The 20,339-nt window shown below is 43.6% G+C and overlaps 1 protein-coding gene across 3 annotated transcripts; it reads left to right on the top strand.

Annotated features, from left to right (window-relative positions):
• Nucleotides 1–6,143: 6,143 nt before the first annotated feature.
• Nucleotides 6,144–10,918, top strand: ZNF572 (zinc finger protein 572). Of its 3 annotated transcripts, XM_032873553.1 has the most exons (4): nucleotides 6,144–6,247; nucleotides 7,080–7,151; nucleotides 8,234–8,344; nucleotides 9,205–10,918. In XM_032873553.1, exons 3-4 carry the CDS (start codon nucleotides 8,266–8,268, stop codon nucleotides 10,710–10,712), a joined length of 1,587 nt encoding a protein of 528 aa, XP_032729444.1. In that variant the 5' UTR covers nucleotides 6,144–6,247; nucleotides 7,080–7,151; nucleotides 8,234–8,265; the 3' UTR covers nucleotides 10,713–10,918. The 3 variants fall into 3 exon arrangements, with proteins under 3 accessions (XP_032729444.1, XP_032729443.1, XP_032729445.1); XM_032873552.1 differs by lacking the exon at nucleotides 7,080–7,151; XM_032873554.1 differs by lacking the exon at nucleotides 7,080–7,151 and having other exon boundaries at nucleotides 6,144–6,882.
• Nucleotides 10,919–20,339: the final 9,421 nt, after the last annotated feature.

Below are 20,339 nucleotides of genomic sequence, written 5' to 3'. Positions count from 1 at the left end.
ATGTGAATTTATGAAACCAGTTCTTAGGGTTTCCTCTCCAAGTAGAGGAAATCCAGTGAGTGAGTTCAAAAGTTTTAAAGATACCCCCCCATATTAAATTATTTCTTCTTCTTCTTCTTCTTCTTTAGATGTGGAAGGGAGATGAAGAAAAAAGGAAACTCATTCATTCGTCCAGTATATATTTATTGAACTACCAGACACTGTTTTAGATGCTTAGAATATAGCAGTGATTACATAAACGAAACACTGCCTCCTAGAATCAACACGCTAGTCAAAGAGAAAGACAATAAACAAAGAAACAAATATAAAACGGATTGTCAGGTAACCATAAGTGACTGGTACAATTTCTAGACAGGGGTGCTAGGAGAGGGAGGAGGGGGCACTAGCTTCTTGTTCCCAGGAAGGGCTTTGTCTTCTTTTGGGAACCCCCACAGGAAAAACTCTTTGTGCCTCAAAGCAGACCCTTCATATGTGAAAAGGACTTTAAATAATCCTCTCTCAAGACAAGAGCTTGGCAAAGAATGCCAGGTTGTCTTGCAGTAAAATCTTATTTTTGAATGTCAACAGCAAAATATTACCCCAGTCTGTCTCTTGGCAGTCCCTCAGTAACAAATGATATTCCCCCAAGCACGTAAATGGCTCAGGTGAACTGAGACTCCAAGAATTAGACATGACCGCAAGAACTAGAATTCTTCTCCCTAGCCAGGAATGAGGTCTGGCTAGCCTTGATTTTTCCTTTCTGGAGGAAGACTGGCTTACAGCAGAGTGAGTGCCAAGATGAGGACATTTGAAGACAACTAACCTTGGAGAAAATCTGTGGCCAAGGAGGAGAAGTGACCTCTGAAATTCTGGAGAGTGCTATTTGGCACTCGGGACAATAGTCTCTCTTCCTCTATGCTAATTAATTCCGAATGGTTCACATTAGAGAGAATCCATAATCCTTGTAATCCTCCTTTACACCCAGGTTTATCCTGGTGAACCCTAACTGATACAAATATCACTGTGTTTGCGTCAAGACTCCAAGCTTACACAGGATTCAGTCACTGCAGTCACGTACATCTTGCGGCAATCTCTCCAAGCAGCTGCCTCTGGGGCCCCCTGCTGACACAGTTTAGAGTCCTGAGCATTTACTAGGACTAAGGAAAGAGCTCTCCCATGTGCTTATGAGAGAGGCACAATGTAGGCTTGTTTCTGTTGATCCCTTGCCTTGCTGTAGCACAGAATCTGATCAACCTGGACGTTTCTTGCCCCTGCCAACCTCTGAGCCAGCCACCCACCCACCTTCAAGAAAGATGGTAGGATGTCCTCAGTATCAGTTTCAACCCAAGCAATCCTCTGCGTTGGGGATGGATGGCTCTTGGACTTCTGATGCCTTTGGTGCTCTGTGCCAGTCCATACTTTGTTGCTCAGCCAAGTCTCTGCTCTGTTTGACTGCACCCCGGAGGCGTAGAATCAGGCGCAAAGGTTCGTGGATTAAGGATTGCTGCAGTAGCAAATCTCTGTATGTCCATGGTTTTGTCCCCCTGCCAACAAGGGACAGGGACACCATCATTCTAACCACCTTCTCTTTTGAAATGCAAATATCCCTGCAAAGAATAAAACATGACAACTGACGATTTCATGCAAGCCATTATGATCACATCATCAGCTCAGTACTGCGTCGGCCCGCTCAAGTAACAGAGAACCATAACAAAATGGCACAGGCTGGGGTGGCTTAAACAACAGGTATTTTCTTTCTCGTCGTTCTGGAGCCTGGAAGTCAGATCAGGGCACCGGCATGGTGGGCTTCTGGTGAGAGCTCTGTCCCTGGCTTGTAGATGGCTGCCTTCCGACTGTGTCCTCACATGGGGGAGAGAGAGAAAGACCTTTGTTATCTACTCTTATCAGAGTTCTAATAATCGCATTATGAGGCCCCACTCTCCTGACCACCTCTAAACTAAACGTACTTGCCACCTGAAGGCCCTGTGGCCAAAGGCCATCACACTAAGGGTTAGGGCTTCAACGTAAGAATTTTGAAGAGACTTAATTCAGTTTACAGCCAAGTACCAAGCCCCTCCCTCTCTTAGACCCAGGAGAATTTTTGGGTGGCCCAATCTATCCCAGTGCCTACTTTAGACATTTCTTAGGTGAATAATATAGTCCTTATGGTTTAAACAACTGTAAGTAAGGTAATTTGCAATGTGAGGCTAAACACCCCCCCGCCCCCTGCAGCCAAGAGAACCCATGTAAGACAGTTGCAACCGTTGTTCTCAGTGACACGGCTGCCCCAAAACAGCGGTGGCTGGGGAAGGGCATAAGCCCCCTCTGCCAGTGCCTTGAGTCAGCCAGCCAGGGGCGAGGGCGAGCGATCCCTACCCCAGCGCAGGGGGGCCCTCTCGGGAAGTCAACAGCAGGTGACACTCAATGTTGGTTGAATAAACGCATGAAAGAACAAAAGAAACAAGGGACATGGAAGGAGGAATAAAAGGACTTGATGAATTTTCCCAGCTTCACCCAAGGATAAACCTCCCTTGCCTTCCTGACCTTGCATCTGAGGAGTTTATGAAAGCATTCACTAGCCATCGGCTCCTACTGTGTCCTATGTGCTTAGAATGGAAGAATGACACCGGATTCTGTGCTCAGCTCACCTGCTACCTTGGGGGTCAGATATCTTCACAGCCTCCTACAATATAAGACAATCTGATAAGCAAATTCACTCATTTATTCATTCCTGAAGCCAGTCTCAGATGTAGAAGGGAGGGCAAGAATTCAGGCCTGAGCAGAAGGAGAGGTTCGCCTACGATCTGGGGGCGCGGACCACAGCTTCTCCTGCCCACCCCACCATGAACTTAGGAGCTGAAATTGTTCATGGGAGTTGTCTGCTTCGGGTGCGAAGGTCCAGGCTTTTATACCTCTGCCTCAATCAGTCATTGTTTTGAGCTGCCCAGGAAGACTGACTTTGGGAGAGGCTGTTCTCTGCCACCGAGACAATTCTTGAGGGGCTGAGAGCTCTCTGCTCATAGCACTCCCAGACGTTGGGCAGCAAGCCTTGTCTATTTATTTATTTATTTATTTATTTATCTATTTATTTATTTATTTGAGGGAGTGGAGAGAAAGGGCAGAGGGAGAGGGAAAGAGAAAATGTTAAGCAGGCTCAGCCCAGCATGGAGCTCAGCACAGGGCTCAATCTCAGGACCCTGAGATCATGATCTGAGCTGAAATCAAGAGTCAGACGCTTAACTGACTCAACCATCCAGGCGCCCCAACGAGTCTTTTCTTAAAAGGGAATCTGAGTGACGCATTTCTGCGTCCATCAGTCATGGACTATGGGGCCTGACTTCTCTGCCTTATTTCCTCCCATTGTTCATCTCACTTAAGTTGCCCCTTACTGTTTTTTGAGCAGGTCAAACACATTCCCATCTCAAGGTCTCTTCTCTTACTGTTCCTCTGTTCTAATTGTTTAGATAGATAACTGTATGGTTCTTACTTTCTCTTCTTTCAGATTTCTGCTGAAATACCTCATCTGAGAGAACAATCATGACCACCTTAACCAAAATAGTAGACCTCCCTCAGCATGAGAGAGAGAGAGAAATAGACATAGGTTTATAGATAAATAGACGTGGTTGTGTTGCTTGTTGACGGTCTTCCCCACATTATTTTGTTATATCCTCAGGGCCTAACAATATACAGTAACAGGAGCATAGGAGGCTCTCGACAAATGTTTGTTAGAATCAGACACTGTGCTAGGTTCTAAGATAGAATGGTGAGCAAACACAGGGATGAACTCTGCGTTCATGGAGCTTGACATATGTTTGGAGAGGCAAAATAAAATAACAATCACGCAAATGAAAATTATGTTGCAGTCAGAAGATAGGCCTTGGAGAGAAACGTGGTGCTAGAAGGGCACGTAACAGGGATTTGACCCTGTCAGGAAGGGTATAAAAAGCTTTTGTGAGGAAGTGATGTATGACCTGAAGTGTAAAGGATTAATAATAGGTTTTGACTAGGTGAGGAAAGGTGTCTGTTTCAAATTTATCTTCGGAAAGGATCACTCTGGACTCATTGAGGAGATTGGATGAGAAGGGGCAATGGGCATTTGTAGGATTGTTAGTGTGCTACTGAAATCCTTCAGATGAAGGTGATAGTTGTCTGGATTTAGGGTGGCCCAGGTGGTTGGGAGAAGTATCTGGGTTTGAGAATTCTGTGTGAAGTACACAACAGTTGAGGCTTATGGATTGTATACAGGAAGGGAGGGGAAAAGGAGGTACCAAAGAGGACTTCTGGGCTTCTGCAGATCTGGATGGTTGGTTGGGAGAGAAAATTGGAAGAAGAACTGGTTTATCTTGTGTTCGTACACATATATGGGAGAAGAAAGTCAGAGAGAAGATTCTCACTTTTGACATTTTGTTTTTGAGGTGTTTCTGAGATCCCTAGGATGAGATGTCAAGTAGACCATTGGTGATAAGAGTGAAGAGCTCGGAAGTGTAGCCTGGCTGGAGATATAAAATTTGTGAATCGTCTGCACAGGAAGTATTTTTATTTTTTATTTATTAATTTTTAAAAAAGATTTTATTTATTTATTTGGCAGACAGATCACAAGCAGGCAGAGAGGCAGGAAGAGAAGCAGGCTCCCTGCTGAGCAGAGAGGCCAAGGGGCTTGATCCCAGGACCCTGAGATCATGACCCAAGCCCAAGGCAGAGGATTTAACCCACTGAGCCACCCAGGCGCCCCACAGGAGGTATTTTTAAATGTGGAAGTGAATGAGGTTGCCCAGACAGAGGACATTTCAGGATAAGAGAGAGGTCCTGGGATGGCGTTAAGGAACCTCAACATTTAGAGAAGACCGGGCTTGCAAAAGAGACTATCCGGAGTGCTAAAGATGTTGGAGGATAATGTGGTGTCACTTTAAAAGAGTGTTTCTATTATCAGTTTATATAAGATACTCCAATATCTTGGGGTGCCTGGATAGCTCAGTTGGTTGACTGGTGGACTCTTGATTTTAGCTGAGGTCATGATCTCAGGCTCCTGGGAATGAGCCCCAAGTTGGTGTCCATACTCAGCAGGGAGTCGGCTTCTCTCCTCTCCTTCTGTCCCTCTACCCTTTGTGCAGGCTCACTCTCTCTCTCAAATAAATAAAATCAATCTAAAAGAAAATTACACTGATGTCTTATGTTCATGTTGTTTTCTGAAAGTCCTCATTTATTTTAAAGATGGTAATAGAATCTAGGGCAAAGGTAACTAAAGATTAACAAGGCTCTGTTACAATGGAAATGTTTCTAGAAGAGAGGAATTCTCAGCAGGCTCAAAACTCCTGAAAGAAGACTTGGGAACTGAAAAATACTAGCACAGAGGTAGGTCAGTGGTGATGTTAGTGATTTATTGCTTTTCCTGGGGGAGAAATTAGTTAAAAGGTCAGTGAGAAGCCATTAAGTGGAAACATTGTGAGAGGGGGGGGGGTAAAAAGCCTAATAACTATTTTGGGATGGAAGTGGTAGAATTGAGAGGTTAGTTGTTAGTGTAAGGATTCCAAGAAGGTGGGAAGGAAAGTGAGTACCAGTAAAGGGCTCCTTTTAAATGTAGACCAATCCTCCGTTGTAACAGGAGGGAGGAGAGTGGTTAGGGAGCAGACGTAAGTAGATTTGTAGGCTTGCTATGGGGGAGACAAGGGATTGCCTTCCATTTCTCTGTGATGAAAGACCAGAGTTTAAGGGCTTCTCCGGGTGTTATTAGTAAGGGCGCCTTGTTAACTAAGTGTTTTGTGCGTGGGTGGATGCCTCAGCTGTTCAGCTGTTTCGCAGGTAGCTAAGTAGACATCCCTGTTCACAGCGGTGGCAACGGAAACAACAGGAGCTTAGTAAATGCTAGATTCATTTCTCTTGTACTGATGATGATAAAGCCGATCAATGCCCTGGTGACGAGGGAAAGTATTCGCTCCGATAGGGTCCCTATTATAAGGCGCCTGGCAAGTGTGAGGAGCGAGAATCAAGCGGGCCGACCACAAACAGCTCGAGGGAAGGAAATCCACCAGCACGTCCCTTTTGGTCTGGGACCGTAAGGGTTAAGACCATCGAGACCTGACCATCCCTGCTTCCTAGAGAGACTGCGGCACAGCCTGCAGGGGGGCTAGGGTGACTTCCTGTTTGTGTCTTCCGGGCTGGGGAGTTTAGGACCCTGGGTTGGTGGGGTCAGGAGGAGCTGGGGGTTCCTTGCTCCGGGACAGCTGGGCCTGTTGGGGTGCTGGGCGCCTCGTGTGTGGCCCCCGGAACTGTGAGTTCCTTCTCGGGGGAAGGGAGCCAAGGGCTGCGGGCTGGAGGAGTGGCCACTGCACCATCCAGGCTGCAGTGTGTGCCAGGAGAGGGATCCCGCGGCTGCGAGGGGCCGGGGCCCGGGGTCTCCCGCCGTCCCGGCCATCGCGCTGCCCTCACCTTCCTCGCCTCCCTGGCCAGGCGGGTCCCTTAAAGGAGCTTGTCGGCTGGAGACCGTCTGGTCTCCTAGAACTTCAACCCCCCAGTGCACCCAGCCTCTGCCCCCTGCCAGCGGTTCTTAAAGCTGAGCTTCAGGCAGTGCATTTTCTTTGGGAGACTTTTTAATTCAAAGCGCAGCACCATCCTAAGCACCTCTGCTCTAGGACAGTGAAAACAGCTCATCTCTGTGGAATGACATCTAAGGGACAGCCTTGTAATACCATTTATGGCCTGAGTTTGCTACCCATTTGCTGAGCCAGTGTTCCTCAGGGGCACCTGCTACCAAAGTTAATAGTTTCTTAGCTGGGAAAGTGCTGCACGGATCTCTGTTACGTGGACTTTTACTTCGTTTGTAAAGACTTTGATGGAAATCGATAACTCGGACAGCAAAACATATTACTCCATAGGAACAATTTTCCTTTTTACCCCCTTTTAGAGGTGTGAACTCGCCTCCCCCCCCCCCCCCCAGCCCAAACGCTAGGGCTATTTGTCATTTAGACTAGCGTCACCTTTTCCTGTAACAAATCCCTAGTTGCTGAGAGTGCTTAGGGAATGCCAGCTCCGTTTGATATCACGGCTACAGATGTAGATTTTTTTTTTTTTTTAAAATCCGGTTAATGTTTTCCAAAATAAAGGTGCTCTTTGAGATTCATTTGCAGTTTGGGGTTATGCCCAGCTCTGCCGCCTCCTCTGGTTTACTGTCATAGGTAAGAGTGAAAGTCTGTATCCAAACAGGCTTGGTTGGGACTGAATTGTGCTCTACCACTTTCTGGTTGCATGACCTTGGGAAAGTTTATTAATGTCTTTTTTGTTCATCTATAATAACATGCTGGTAATTGTTTATGGACCTCCAAGGGCTATTATGAAATTTAAATGAGTAAAGTATTTAGCTTACTTCCTGGCACATCATAGGCAGTGATTAAGTTAAAATTACACCTTTTTTATATTCCCCCAAACGATTTTTTGTTTTGTTCTGTTTTCCACGTGTGCCTTTGTACATCCTTATTTTAGGCTCTTGTTTTCCCCAAATAATGCTGTTCTCTATATCCTGAAATGGATTGTAAGCCCATATATACCTGCCTTCCAGTGATAGATCAGTACCTTAAAGTAGGTCAAGAATCCTAGTTGACTCCAGAAGATAAAGTTTAGGCTAAAAGGAATATTGTGATTATGATAGATTGAGAAAGTCAGAGGCAAGGAAGAGTTCTCTTATTACCTTCCTTTTTATTTTAGGGGTTATGGGCTATAATTATTCTGGCCCTGCTTTGTCCTATTTTTTCTTTTTCTTTTTTTCTTTTTTTTTTCTGATATAAATTCTAACTTCATTTTGAAATTGAACTTCAAATGTTTCATTTTTCTGTCAAGGGCCAGCTTTTCTTTCTGAACAAGCTTCTTAAACCTGCATATCCATTTTTTTTGAAGTCCTGCTATTGTTACTGTTTCCAAAAAACCCTTCATGTTTTCAATTAAAACTATCTAAACTCTGAGTGGACAATGAATATTAGTATTCCTTCTGTTTTTGAAGCTTGATCCTCAGACTTTAATGTGAGGATTTAATTTTATTGGCATTTCCTTAGAAAAAGTAAATTGGGTTAACCTTAATTTGAAACACTTGTGTCTGAGATAAGATTTTTTTTTTCCCCCCCAAAAAGATTTCAAAAGACCATGTTTCTTTTTTTCAGCCTGGGGCACTCTGTGCCTCCTGTGGTTATGCTGCAATGGTTGGGAAGGAAAGAAAAAGAATACATTTTAGCTGATGCCTGCAAGCATAACCTGTTTCCTTCCACAGGATTTCTGATCCCTACCCTGGTGTGACCACTGATGGAGCAAGAGCAAAAACTGTTGGTCTCAGACTCTAGTGGCTTCAAGGAGAGGGAGAATTTGAAAAGCCCTTTTACAGGTGAGAGATCAAGAAGTTGATCTGAATCCATTGGAAATTCAATGTAAGATGTGCCATGGAGTGCTATAGACTGTGTGGAAAGAACAGAGCATTTGAATCGGACCAACTTTGATTTCTGCTCAGTTGCCTACAAACCATGTTAACTTTTACAACCTCAGTTTTTTCATCTTTAGAGAAAAATGAATATCTGTCTCATATTTTTTAGGATTAACAAGATACTACATGCCAAGCTATTGTTCTTAATAAATAATAGGTATCATTGTTATTTCTGTATTTTCTCAGATTTTAACTAAATTATCATCAAGTTTTCCCTTTAGAATGTGTCTTATTCAGTTTCTCCCCTACTCAGATCCCCTTTTTTCTTTTAGGTCTTCTAGAATAAGGTTTAATGAAGTTTTTAGATCAGTAAGCGCCCCCCCCCTTGGTAATGTTCAAATACTTCATTAGTGTTGTTACCAAGCACAAAAAATTTACTTGCTTCTCCTGAACACTTAGAGTATAAAAAAATAAAACCAGGGGCGCCTGGGTGGCTCAGTGGGTTAAAGCCTCTGCCTTCGGCTCAGGTCATGATCCCGGGGTCCTGGGATCGAGCCCCGCATCGGGCTCTCTGCTCCGCGGAGGGCCTGTTTCCTCCTCTCTCTCTCTGCCTGCCTCCCTGCCTGCTTGTGATCTCTCTCTCTGTCAAATGAATAAATAAAATCTTTTAAAAAAAAAATAAAACCAGTTTTAAACTTTTTTTTAATATAAAAGAGTTTATGAGGTTTTACTCTGTTATTCCCTCCCTTTCACTGCAACTCAGAATTTCCTCCCCCCCAGCAGAGATTAGGGAATGTATTTAGAACATTTGTTTATTCTTACAGGACATGAAAGAAAGAATAATTTGGAAACTGCTCAACACAATCACTCCAAGGCAGAGAAAGAGAGCGCCTCAAAGTGGTCTAAAAGAGATGGCCTGCAAAATTGTAAGCATGAGGATACAAAAGAAATTTCATTGACATGGTCCCCAGGAGGTGAGATCTGGTGTAATGAGTCCTATGAGAATGGTGGCAAGTCCGAGAATCAGGGAAATTCCGCAGGAAAAGATGAAAAACCCAATCACTGGAATGGGGACCCAGGGGACCAGTGCAGTGGCTCTGTCCAGCAGAATTCAACCTTCAGAGACAAACCCTACAAATGTCCTGAATGTTGGAAAAGCTTCAATAACAGCTCGCATCTGCGTATTCACCAGAGAACCCACTCAGGAGAAAAACCTTACAAATGCTCGGAGTGTGGGAAATGCTTCAGTAACAGCTCTCACCTGACTCAACATCTGAGAACGCACACGGGAGAGAAGCCCCACCGGTGTGGTGAATGTGGGAAAAGCTTCAGCAACACCTCCCATCTCATCATCCATGAGAGGACTCACACAGGAGAGAAACCCTATAAGTGTCCCGAGTGTGGGAAGAGCTTTAGTAGCAGCTCCCACCTGGTTCAGCACCACAGATCACATACCGGTGAAAAGCCATACGAATGTCCTGTTTGTGGGAAATGCTTCAGCCACAGTTACGTCCTAATAGAGCACCAGAGGATTCACACTGGAGAAAAGCCTTATAAGTGCCCTGACTGTGGAAAGAGTTTTAGTCAGAGTTCCAGCCTGATTCGCCACCAGCGGACACACACAGGTGAGAAGCCCTACAAATGTCTCGAGTGTGGAAAAAACTTTGGTTGTAATTCGACCCTAATAAAGCATCAGAGAATTCATACGGGAGAAAAACCCTATCAGTGTACAGAATGCGGGAAGAGTTTCAGTCGAAGTTCAAACCTAATTACACACCGGAAAACCCACACAGGCGAAAAGCCCTATGAAAGTTCCGAATACGAGGAGAGCTTGAGTCAGAACTGCGGTGTGATAGAGGAATGCAGACTCCAGCCAGGGGAGAAACCGTACAAATGTTGTGAATGCGGAAAGCGTTTTGGTCTCAGCTCTCATCTCATTAGACATCAGAGAACACATACGGGAGAAAAACCTTACCGGTGTTCAGAGTGTTGGAAAACTTTCAGTCAGAGTTCCACGCTGGTGATTCACCAAAGGACGCACACAGGCGAGAGACCTTATAAGTGTCCCGACTGTGGCGAGGGCTTCAGTCAGAGCTTTAATCTTATCAGGCACCGGCGGACTCATGTGGGAGAAAAACCTTACAAATGCACTGACTGTGAGAAATGCTTCAGCAGAAGTGCCTATCTCAGTCAGCACCGGAAAATTCACGTAGAAAAGTCTTTCCAGTCTCCTGAAGTTGAAGATTTTCCTCATGGGTGGACTTGGAAAAACTATCCAGGGGAAATGGCCCTCCTCTCTTCCTTTTCGGTCCCAAGTCCATCTTCCTCTTGAGTTTCAAAGGCTGTTTATTTTTCAATTTTTTTTCTTTTTCTTGCTGGGTCATTACAATGATGGGGTGGCTACAAAGTTTTCTTTGGTGTGTCTGCCATTATGTCTGGAAAAAGTCAACCTTCCAGGTTAGATGATAGGAAGGTCCTGATCCCCAGCTCATTCCCTCTGCCCAGTGAGATGCTGCCAATGATGGAGAAGAAATGTGTTTTTTTTTTTTTTTTTTTTTTTTTTTGATTAAGGTAAGATTGGAATAGCTTCAGAGGCAAACAGAAAGAGAAGTGCTGGGAATAAGAACACCTGAGAGCTTGAAGCTGAGCTAGCCATCGAATGTGCCTATTTCCTCTTTCCTGACTGGGTGGCAATAAGTCATTCCTGGCCTCACGGATTTATCCAGAGAAAGATTCTTTTTGAACAAATAATGTGATTTCCTGGCTGTTTTGGTAGCTGTTAAGAAAGAAAAAGCTCAGTTTTTAAAAATGCATTTTTATTTGCTGAAAATTAACTTTCGTAGTATTTAGGACTATTTTCTAATACAGTAGCCACATGTGGCTATTTAAATAAATTTGTATTGAGATGAAATGAAACTTAAAGCCTGGTTCCTTAGTTGCTTTAAGCACTTGCCAAGCACTCAGTAGCTACACGTGACTGGTGCCTGCTGTATGGGATATCATAGAAAGTTCTTTCAAGATTATTATTCTTGACAGACTCATAAAGATTTCCTATAAGACTGTAGGAAATGTACTGTGAGGTGTCTGCTCTCCAAGAAGAATTGTAACATAGAGTAGAAATAGGATAGAGGCACCCAGTCTAGAGATTGGCCATTCTAATGCTTGTATGTCTTAAATTCAGCTATGTTGGTAATCTGGTGATATGATCCCATTGTCTTGGGCAAAGCCAGATTAAGAGGTAGAATTCTTGAATTCTGTTTAAAAAATTCTGACCAGTAGTCTTTCCCCCTCAGTTTTCTCATTGCACAGCTCCTAGACAGATCAGATCCTAGGTTCTTTTTCTTTTTTTAATAATTAACTCCCTGAATCTGAGCCAGTGTCCAGGGACAGTTGGCCATCGGAGATGGAGACTCCTTAGTTCCAGTCTTAACAGGATTTTTTTTGCCTCCTGACTGACTTACAAGGTGTGTGGATCCTCCCTGTTTTTCTGTCCAATGGGAAGGATGCTTTGTGAAGTATTAAGTTATTTCATATACTCCTAGCTCCGATTTTTTTCCTGCCAGTGCAGGGAGTAGATGTGTAGGAAGGTCAAGACTCCTGAATTGCTTAGGATTTCTGGTCTCATTTTTGGATTCAAAATATATTTTCAGAAGACCGTGTAGACATACAAATTAGGAATGTAGAGCCAGAAAGGGCCAATTAGAGCTGCTGCAAAGGGCTGTAGCTGGTAGGTAACCGAAGTGCATGGGGAATATTTCTTTCTTCATGTACTTCATCATTGCCTGATACTGGTTAGGCAATTAAGCTGTTTCATATTGTTATGAGGTTAAAAAATAAACCAAAATTTAACAAAAGACTTACAAAATATTTGGGGTGATTTTCTGCTCTCAAGAAAGGGGAGAACATAATAGGGTGTCATTGGCTTTTATGTGACCCTCACCTAACCATCTTTTTGCCTTCGTATGTTCGGTAGGGTCGTTCAAATGGTCTTCAACTGTAATATCTGGGGACAATGTTTATGGTATTTTTTTACCACAGACAACTAAGAGTTTGATTAATGTTGGATAATTAAATTTGGGCATTTGCTATCGAGGCTGAAATTCAGTTGCAAGGCAGGGGCTGTTGGGGTTGTGCCCCATCATCAGTCATGTTATGTGTGGCAGGAGCCACTCTGGACCTGCCCCCTCATGTGTAAAGCAGAGATTATGGCTGCCTCACGGGGTTTCTGTCAGGATTAAATAAATGTTTGCAAAGCAGCTAGCACTTACAATATAACAAGGTCTAAATACATGGTAATCAGTTATTATTGGTGGAAATAAATTGGAAACTGTCCGCCCCACATTTGCAGAAGAAGCAACGCAACCCCAGCTTATATCCTACGTGAGAATTCTTTATGACCAACCTCAGGAACCCTGAGGAATACGGTTTTGTAAAAGCACAAGACTATATATAGTGTTTCAAGTTTGTGGACTTTTGAAAACCCTTTTATTTGATTCAGCTTATTGAATGTTTTTGTTGTTGAAACAAAGGATTCAGTTTAAGTCAGGAAAGAACGAGATCTCAAGTTCAATTTCAGCTAATTCCCCATCTGAGGAGATTAACAACAGGTACAGTTTCTGGCCTAATAGCATCACCTACTCTGTTTTATGACTGCCCATGATTGCATAAAACCAGTTTCACAAACCTTGATATCTATAGAATCATAGATGATCCCATTTTAGATGGGTTAGGATGGGCTCCATGAGTAAAACAATTTAGCAAGAATCATTGTCTCTTCAGATTCAAAACTAGGAAAACAGAAGAGAGATGTATCACTTATGAGGAGGACTTAATAGTAAATCTAATCATATTTGATGCTTTTACCTCAATTTCATTAATCAGCAAACAGGTTTTTTTAGCTTCTCGAGAAGTAAACATTCTGTATTCTTTATTTTTCTTGCCAGCACAAAGAATATATAAAGCATTCTTTCTTTTTTTGTACTTGCCACACAAAATGTGATTGATGGTACACCACCCAACAGTGGCACCCAACAGTGCCTGCCTTGCAACTGAATTTTGGCCTTTATTTATTTGAGAGAGAGAGAGAAAGGGAGAGGGAGTACGAGCTGGGGGAGGGGTAAAGGGAGAAGCAGACTTCCGCTGAGCGGGGAGCTTGTTTTGGGGCTTGATCCCAGGCCCCTGGCATCATGACCTGAGTTAAAGGCAGCTGCTTAACCAACTGAGCCACCAAGGCTCCCCAATAAAGCATTCTTATTTAAGTGATTTGTTCCATATATGTAGAGAGAGACTCTTATATTCCTTTTCTCCTACTCAAAGAAGGGGCTTGTATTTTTTTCCCTACAATGGAATGAGGAAACCCATGTCAATGCATATACCCACAAATGTAGTGGGGAACTTACTCCCTGGCTGCTGTACAGTCTACCAGAAGGCATGCAAACAGTGAGTCTCTCATCATAGTACCCGAGATGAGGGTTTGCTCCCATCATTCCAGGTCATCCAAGGTGGAGCTATCAAATGAGCCTTCTCCTTAGTGCTGTACAAATTTCTTCACTGATGGTGGGAAGTAGTGGAATATGTTTTGTGACTGTTGCCTGTCATCCATTAGTCCAATGTGTTAATCTTGGCCAGTCTCACTTTCTGAAATCAGGGTAGTGACAAAACTGTCATTGCTTCTTGATTTTGTATTTGAGTTTATGTAATTCCTTTCAAATAGTATGGTCATTCATTCAACAGAAATTTACCTGATGCCTAATAGGTGTTTAGCAGATGTTCAAATGACCTTGGGAGGGGCAGATATAAAGATAGACTAGTTGGAAAATGTGCAGCTTTTTGGATGACTACCTTCTTGACAGCTCTTGAACTATATAACTTGTGTTAAAGCCTCCATCTTCAAATCTTCATCTTCAAATAATTTGATAATCCCAAGGAGCTAGAAATAACTATATATTAAAATGGGTTAGGTTTGCTCTGTGAAAACACAAGCTTGGTGAAGTGTGACACAGTGCTTCGCACATAGTGGCAGTCAACCGTGACTGAGCTTATGTGTTTATGCTCATGCCCAAGAGTATGTTTTTCCAGGATATGCCTTCCCATTAGACTGTCAACTCCTTGAGTGCAGAGAATGGATTTCATTTTTGTGATTCTGATGCCTCACACAAAGCCTGGCATGTGTGAAGTGTTTATTGGTTTTGGGTGAAGGGCCTTTGCCAATGGTGAAGTTTACTGGAATAAGCTGTCCAGTCTCGGGATCCCCCTGGGTCCCTCTAACACCATTATCACCCAGTCCATAGAGGCTGGCTAGCTTGGAAGTGAAAGTGACTTCCCTAAGAGGCTGGGTCTATCCTCACACTAACCCTAGAGGACCCTTCAATGTCCCAATTATTTGGAATCCTCTGGAAGTAAGACCCTGGGCTTTTGATTCAGAATGTCCAGGATAGGTTAAAAATCTGTTTCAATTTCATGTTTCCATCACCTTGTACTCTGTACGTACCTTGTAAGATTTGGTTAGCCATGAATGAGGTAAGGTGTCTGGCATATTATAGGTGTTAAAAAAACAGTATTTTCCTTCCCTATCTGCCCTCATCTGTGCATAATTTTGTCAAGGATAGATTCTATGCACAGAAATGTTTAATCATTTCTTGGATTGATCATTTCTAGGTTTCTAAAATAAAGATATTAATAACATTTAGCTCATAGGCTTGTTGTGAGGATCAGTGAGATAATCATGTAATGGGCTTAGCATTGCTAGGATCTAGTAATCACTCAGTGTTAGCTGTTAGACCATTATAAAATGCCTCTTGACAACCATGGGTCCTTGGATCATCTCTGAAGGTAGCCCCAGAGATGTGGGCGTCCCCTGGGGCCACTAGAATGGTGCAATCCTTTTGTTACTATTTCCCCCATGAACATGAAGGGGCATGGCTAGGAGGAGGTAGCAAGCTGAGTGTGTAGGCTAGTAATGTAGCACATCATTATTATTTTATGGCACATGTTTAGGCAACGACTGCCTTTTCTGTTTAAAAAGGACCGTTCCTTTAATTCCCCGTCTCTTTTATTTCACTTTTGTTCTCTTTTACTTCTCTTTGGCCCTAAGCTTTTCTGCCTTGTCCATCCATATTCAAACCCAAACTTGGGCTTTTTCTACCCTTTATTCTGTTCCCTTTTCTCCCCTCTCCCTTCTTCCCTCCCAGTGAAGCAGGAATGAAGTCAAGGCTAAGGATGGTCCAGACTCTTGGTTATAAAGGTCCGAATGGAAACCTGATGCTTGGGAGTCCTGACTTCAAGGGCATGGAGCCTCTTAGAAGCAGAGGTAGCTTGAGAGGGCTAAGACAGTGAGATTTCTGATCTAACATTACATGACTGGTAAAATCAGTGTATGTTCTAGGACTTGACACAGTCAGGGATGAAGTGGACCCTTTGGTTGAAAAAGGGTCATGATTAATTTTGAGCCATGTTACATCATATGGATTGGCAGATTAAAGAAAATTCTAGTTGATTAGACTGACCAACACAGGTGAAAGATTTTTCCCCTTAACGTAATAGCTTACTTTTGAAACATTAAAGTAATACTTATCGCTAATTGTAAAATATACAGAAAAGTATAAAGTAGGAAATACATAAAAGTATGAAGACCAAAATAAAAATGGCCAATGATCATTTTTTTCCAGAGATCACTCACCATGAAAGTTCTGGAATCTTTCCCAATAGCCCTTTTTCTAAGTGTGTATCTGAATAAGTATTTTAAAAAATTGGATCATGTGTGTTTGTATATGTCTTTATAGAGTATTGTATCTTGATTTTTTTCTCTAATCTGTTGTCATTGCCAGTTTCCTTGTTTTAAATGACTATGAGGTTTTTAATATACTGAATGATGTACCATAATAACTCAGTTGTTCTGATGGTAGATGTTGATATTGTTTCTAGTTGTTTGCTATTGAAAAGAATGTTATTGTCAACAAGGCTTTTTTGGTGGTTTTTGTTCTGATATTGTGGTTGTGATCGACCAATTTTGTTTTTTGTTGGTACACAACTCTTAGTGTACATCTCTAATTATTTCCTTAGAATGAATTCCTAGCAGTGAGATTATTGATTCAGAGGACACAAAAGTTTTTAAAGGCCTATTACTTAATCTCTTTCCAGAACTGTTTATCAGTTTAAATGACCCCCGTGAAATAATTTTAAATTACCCCAGTGAAAACATTTTTTGGAGGGGTTGGGGAAGGTAAACATGTAATTCGGAGTCAGTATATCTAAATCAGGGAAGCCTCTTTTAAGGCATCTTGTCCGCTCTCCCCACCCCCCCGCCCCCCCTTTATTTAACCTCTCTTTCCCTTTCTTGAGTTAGGATCATTTTAAGAACAACTTGGACTTTTCCTTGTGAGGCTCCAAGAACAATTCCAGTAGATGGCGCTAGAAGCTGCTCTAAGATCTAGGGAAGCAATCGTGTGCCCAAAGCCTGGAAGGAAGTACTAATAGGAAAAATGATTGGGAAAGGGGGCTGGCTACTTAGTTCAATACCTCCTGTCACCTGATTCAGAGAACGAAGTGCACCCCAAATTTAGGAGATGAAGGTAAATTCAGCTTTGGCAAATGGATGAGTATCTTTTTGTTTGTAAAATTGATGTTGAGGAAAAGCACATTGGAAGCTTCTGAGGATACCGAGTGACACTGCTCAGAATAGAATTCTCATCTTTCCTGTCTTACTGCCATCAACAATTCAGGGAAGAACTTGCATTGTCAGCTGCAGCGATCAAGGAACAGCCACACTGTGGGACGGGGTGGGGTAGGGTGGGGAAGGGATATAAGGTGTGGCCACTGCCATTACCACAGGTTACTAATTCTTCCAACCTCAGCTTAAACATAACTTCCTCTGGGAGGCCTTCCTTGAGCCCTAGGTTTGTTTAGATCTTCTCACGCTCTAGTGCAACATGTACTTGCTCTTTTTTGGACACATATCACATCCTTAATTACCTGTATGCTGCTGTCTTCTCCATGAAACTGAACCCCCATGTGATAGGTACTATGTCTGCTCTGTTCAGTGCTTTACTCCCAACACCAACCACAGAACCTGACACAAAATAGACACTTGACACACACTGATTACAGTGAATTGCACTGATGTCAGTACTCTATGGCTTTATGAGAGAGTATTCAAGAAGAAAAGGAAAATGAAAACACAGTTCCAAATTCCAGCTAGAACTTGCAAAAGATTACATAAGCACTGAGGGGATGCAGAATAATTAAATGACTGGCATTAAAAAGTTTATGGGGGGCGCCTGGGTGGCTCAGTGGGTTAAAGCCTCTGCCTTCAGTTCAGGTCATGATCCCAGAGTCCTGGGATCCAGCCCCACATCGGGCTCTCTGCTCAGCAGGGAGCTTGCTTCCTCCTCTCTCTCTGCCTGCCTCTCTGCCTACTTGTGATCTCTATCTGTCAAATAAATAAACAAACAAAAAAGTTTATGGACTGGAGGAATGGTGAGCAAGTAACTCTTGAGGGTTTTTTTTTTTTTTTAACATTATTTATTTATTTATTTATTTATTTATTGACAGAGAGAGAGACAGGGAGAGCAGGAACACAAGCAGGGGGAGTGGGAGAGGGAGAAGCAGGCTTCCCACCAAGCAGGGAGCCCGACATGGGGTTGGATCCCAGGACTCCGGGATCATAATCTGAGCCACCCAGGTGCCCCTGAGGGTTTTGATACAATGTGTTACAAACAAAAACACTGATGAAAAAGGAATTGCTCAGTTTGTACCAAAAAAGTATAAAATGAAGAAAGGAAAGCTGACAATTATAAATCAGTGACTGCCATGGCCAAGAGGTAGAATTACAAAAAGAGATGGTGGTTAATCTGTATCTGAAAGAGGGATAACTGAAAAAAGGAGGGCAAAGTTTTTCCTTGAATTGAGAATGGCACAAGTCCAGTCCTGACAAGCCAAATCAGGCCAACAGGGCGAGTAGAGGCGTCACCGGAAGATCAAATGTGCTCTTGTTTGTTTTAAGGTAACTAGATCTTTGTATGGGGAGGAAAAAATGCATTCTGGCCAAACAATCCTAGATTCCTGAACCAGATTTTCTTTCCTCCCTCCCTCTCTCTCTCTTTCCTCCCTCTCTCCCTCCCTCCCTTTCTTTCCCTTAATTGATTGATTGACTGTAAGTATTAGCTCTTGTCATGATTACAAAGTATTTTTCCAAGACAAATGATGCCTGGATAGCTCAGTCAGTTAAGCCTCTGCCTTCAGCTCAGGCCATGGTCCCCAGGTCCTGGGATCAAGCCCTCCACATCCCACTGTTCAGTGGGGAGCCTGCTTCTCCCTCTCCCTCTGCCCCTCCCCCCTCTCTTGCTTGTATTCTTTCTTGCTTGCTCTGCTCTTTCTCCCTCAAATAATCTTTTTTTAAAGAAACAAATCTAACATGGCACTTCATTGAAAATGATACACCATGATGAAGTTAATGTTTTGCCAAACAATGGAAGGCTGATTCACTGTTACCAAATCTGTTAGCATAAGATTTCCCTACCCTAAATTCACTACATGAATAAATTTATATATATACATATATATTAGCATATACTTTAAAAGATTTGATTTAAAGAATTTAATAGAGGGGCGCCTGGGTGGCTCAGTGGGTTAAGCCGCTGCCTTCGGCTCGGGTCATGATCTCAGGGTCCTGGGATCGAGCCCCGCATCGGGCTCTCTGCTCAGCAGGGAGCCTGCTTCCTCCTCTCTCTCTGCCTGCCTCTCTGCCTGCTTGTGATCTCTGTCAAATAAATAAATAAAATCTTAAAAAAAAAAAGAAATTTAATAGAGAAATTATAAGCAAGTATAAGCATCCCATTCAAGATTAAAGCATTAGAAATAATCCTAAAACCAGGAATAAGCATGGAAGGCTGATATCCCTAGCACTCTTCAATACTGTGCTTTAGGTCCTCATCAACACAACAAAATGAGAAAAAGAATCAAGAGGCGTAAATGTTAGGAAGTGAGCCAATCCTAGGCCTTCCTACCTGTGCTCAAACCTACGGGAAATACCTCATGCTTTGCTCTGAATCACAGGTGGGCCAATCCCTGCAGGCTGAGTTTCCCAAATTTTCTTTTCAGCTGGTGTCTAGCCAACAGTTGAGAGAACAGTAGTGGGAGCCTGGGCCCCTGGGGAAGAGAAGACCTGGCACTTCTTCCACTTCCTCTTGGCCTCCTACAGCTTCTCTGGTGGCAGCTGTGTCTCCAGCAAGACTCCTGCTCCCACCAGACAGGTCCACCATGTTTCCTGTTTCTTTGGGGGGTTTCCCCTGTCTCTAAGGTCTCTTAACACTGCCTAACAGGGTGAGCTGAAGCACTGGTACTCGGTCCTCAGTGAATCCGAGGGAGGTTTCATCATTTCCTAACAAGGGCCACCTCTCACCTTGCAGCTCTTACACATGTTTTCGTTTCCCCTTAGAATACTCTGTCCTGGACACAATTCAGTTAACCTCCCGAAGGTCCTCCCCGACTCCTCCGGGCGGAGGAAGAGAGGGCGGGGAAGGGCGGCCTTCTCTTCCACGGTTTCCCGTTCGCGCACTCAGGGAACTTTCGACACACCTCGGCGTGTTTGCCCGCGGGCCCCCCTCCCCGCGCTTCTGCTTGATCCCGAGCGAACAGGGCCACGAACATCAGTGCCTCTTCAGGCTCAGCACAGTGACAAGCGCGTGGCGCCTGCAGTTCTGGATGAAGGAAGGGAACACCCCGCATATCTTCTCCTTCCTTCTGACACAAGTCGGCCCAACTCGTTCTTCTAGAAGTTCGGCCTGAATGTGTCACGTTCTCCACGCGCCGGTCTCCACTGCCCTCTTCACACACCCGGCTGGGGACAGAAAGGCTGTGTCCGATTCATCTCTGGGATCCCCCAGCCTCGCAATAAGCGCTCAAAAACGTTCACGGGATGACTGGCCCCGGTCCGACAGTAGGCGGCGTTACTCCCGGCAGC

This window comes from Lontra canadensis, unplaced genomic scaffold (assembly GCF_010015895.1).
Source record: "Lontra canadensis isolate GAN:19392208 unplaced genomic scaffold, GSC_riverotter_1.0 scaffold49, whole genome shotgun sequence".
In the NCBI taxonomy this organism is placed as follows: Eukaryota; Metazoa; Chordata; class Mammalia; order Carnivora; family Mustelidae; genus Lontra; species Lontra canadensis.
The sequence above is the reverse complement of the archived record's forward strand: the minus strand, read 5'-3'. Positions and strand labels throughout refer to the sequence as shown.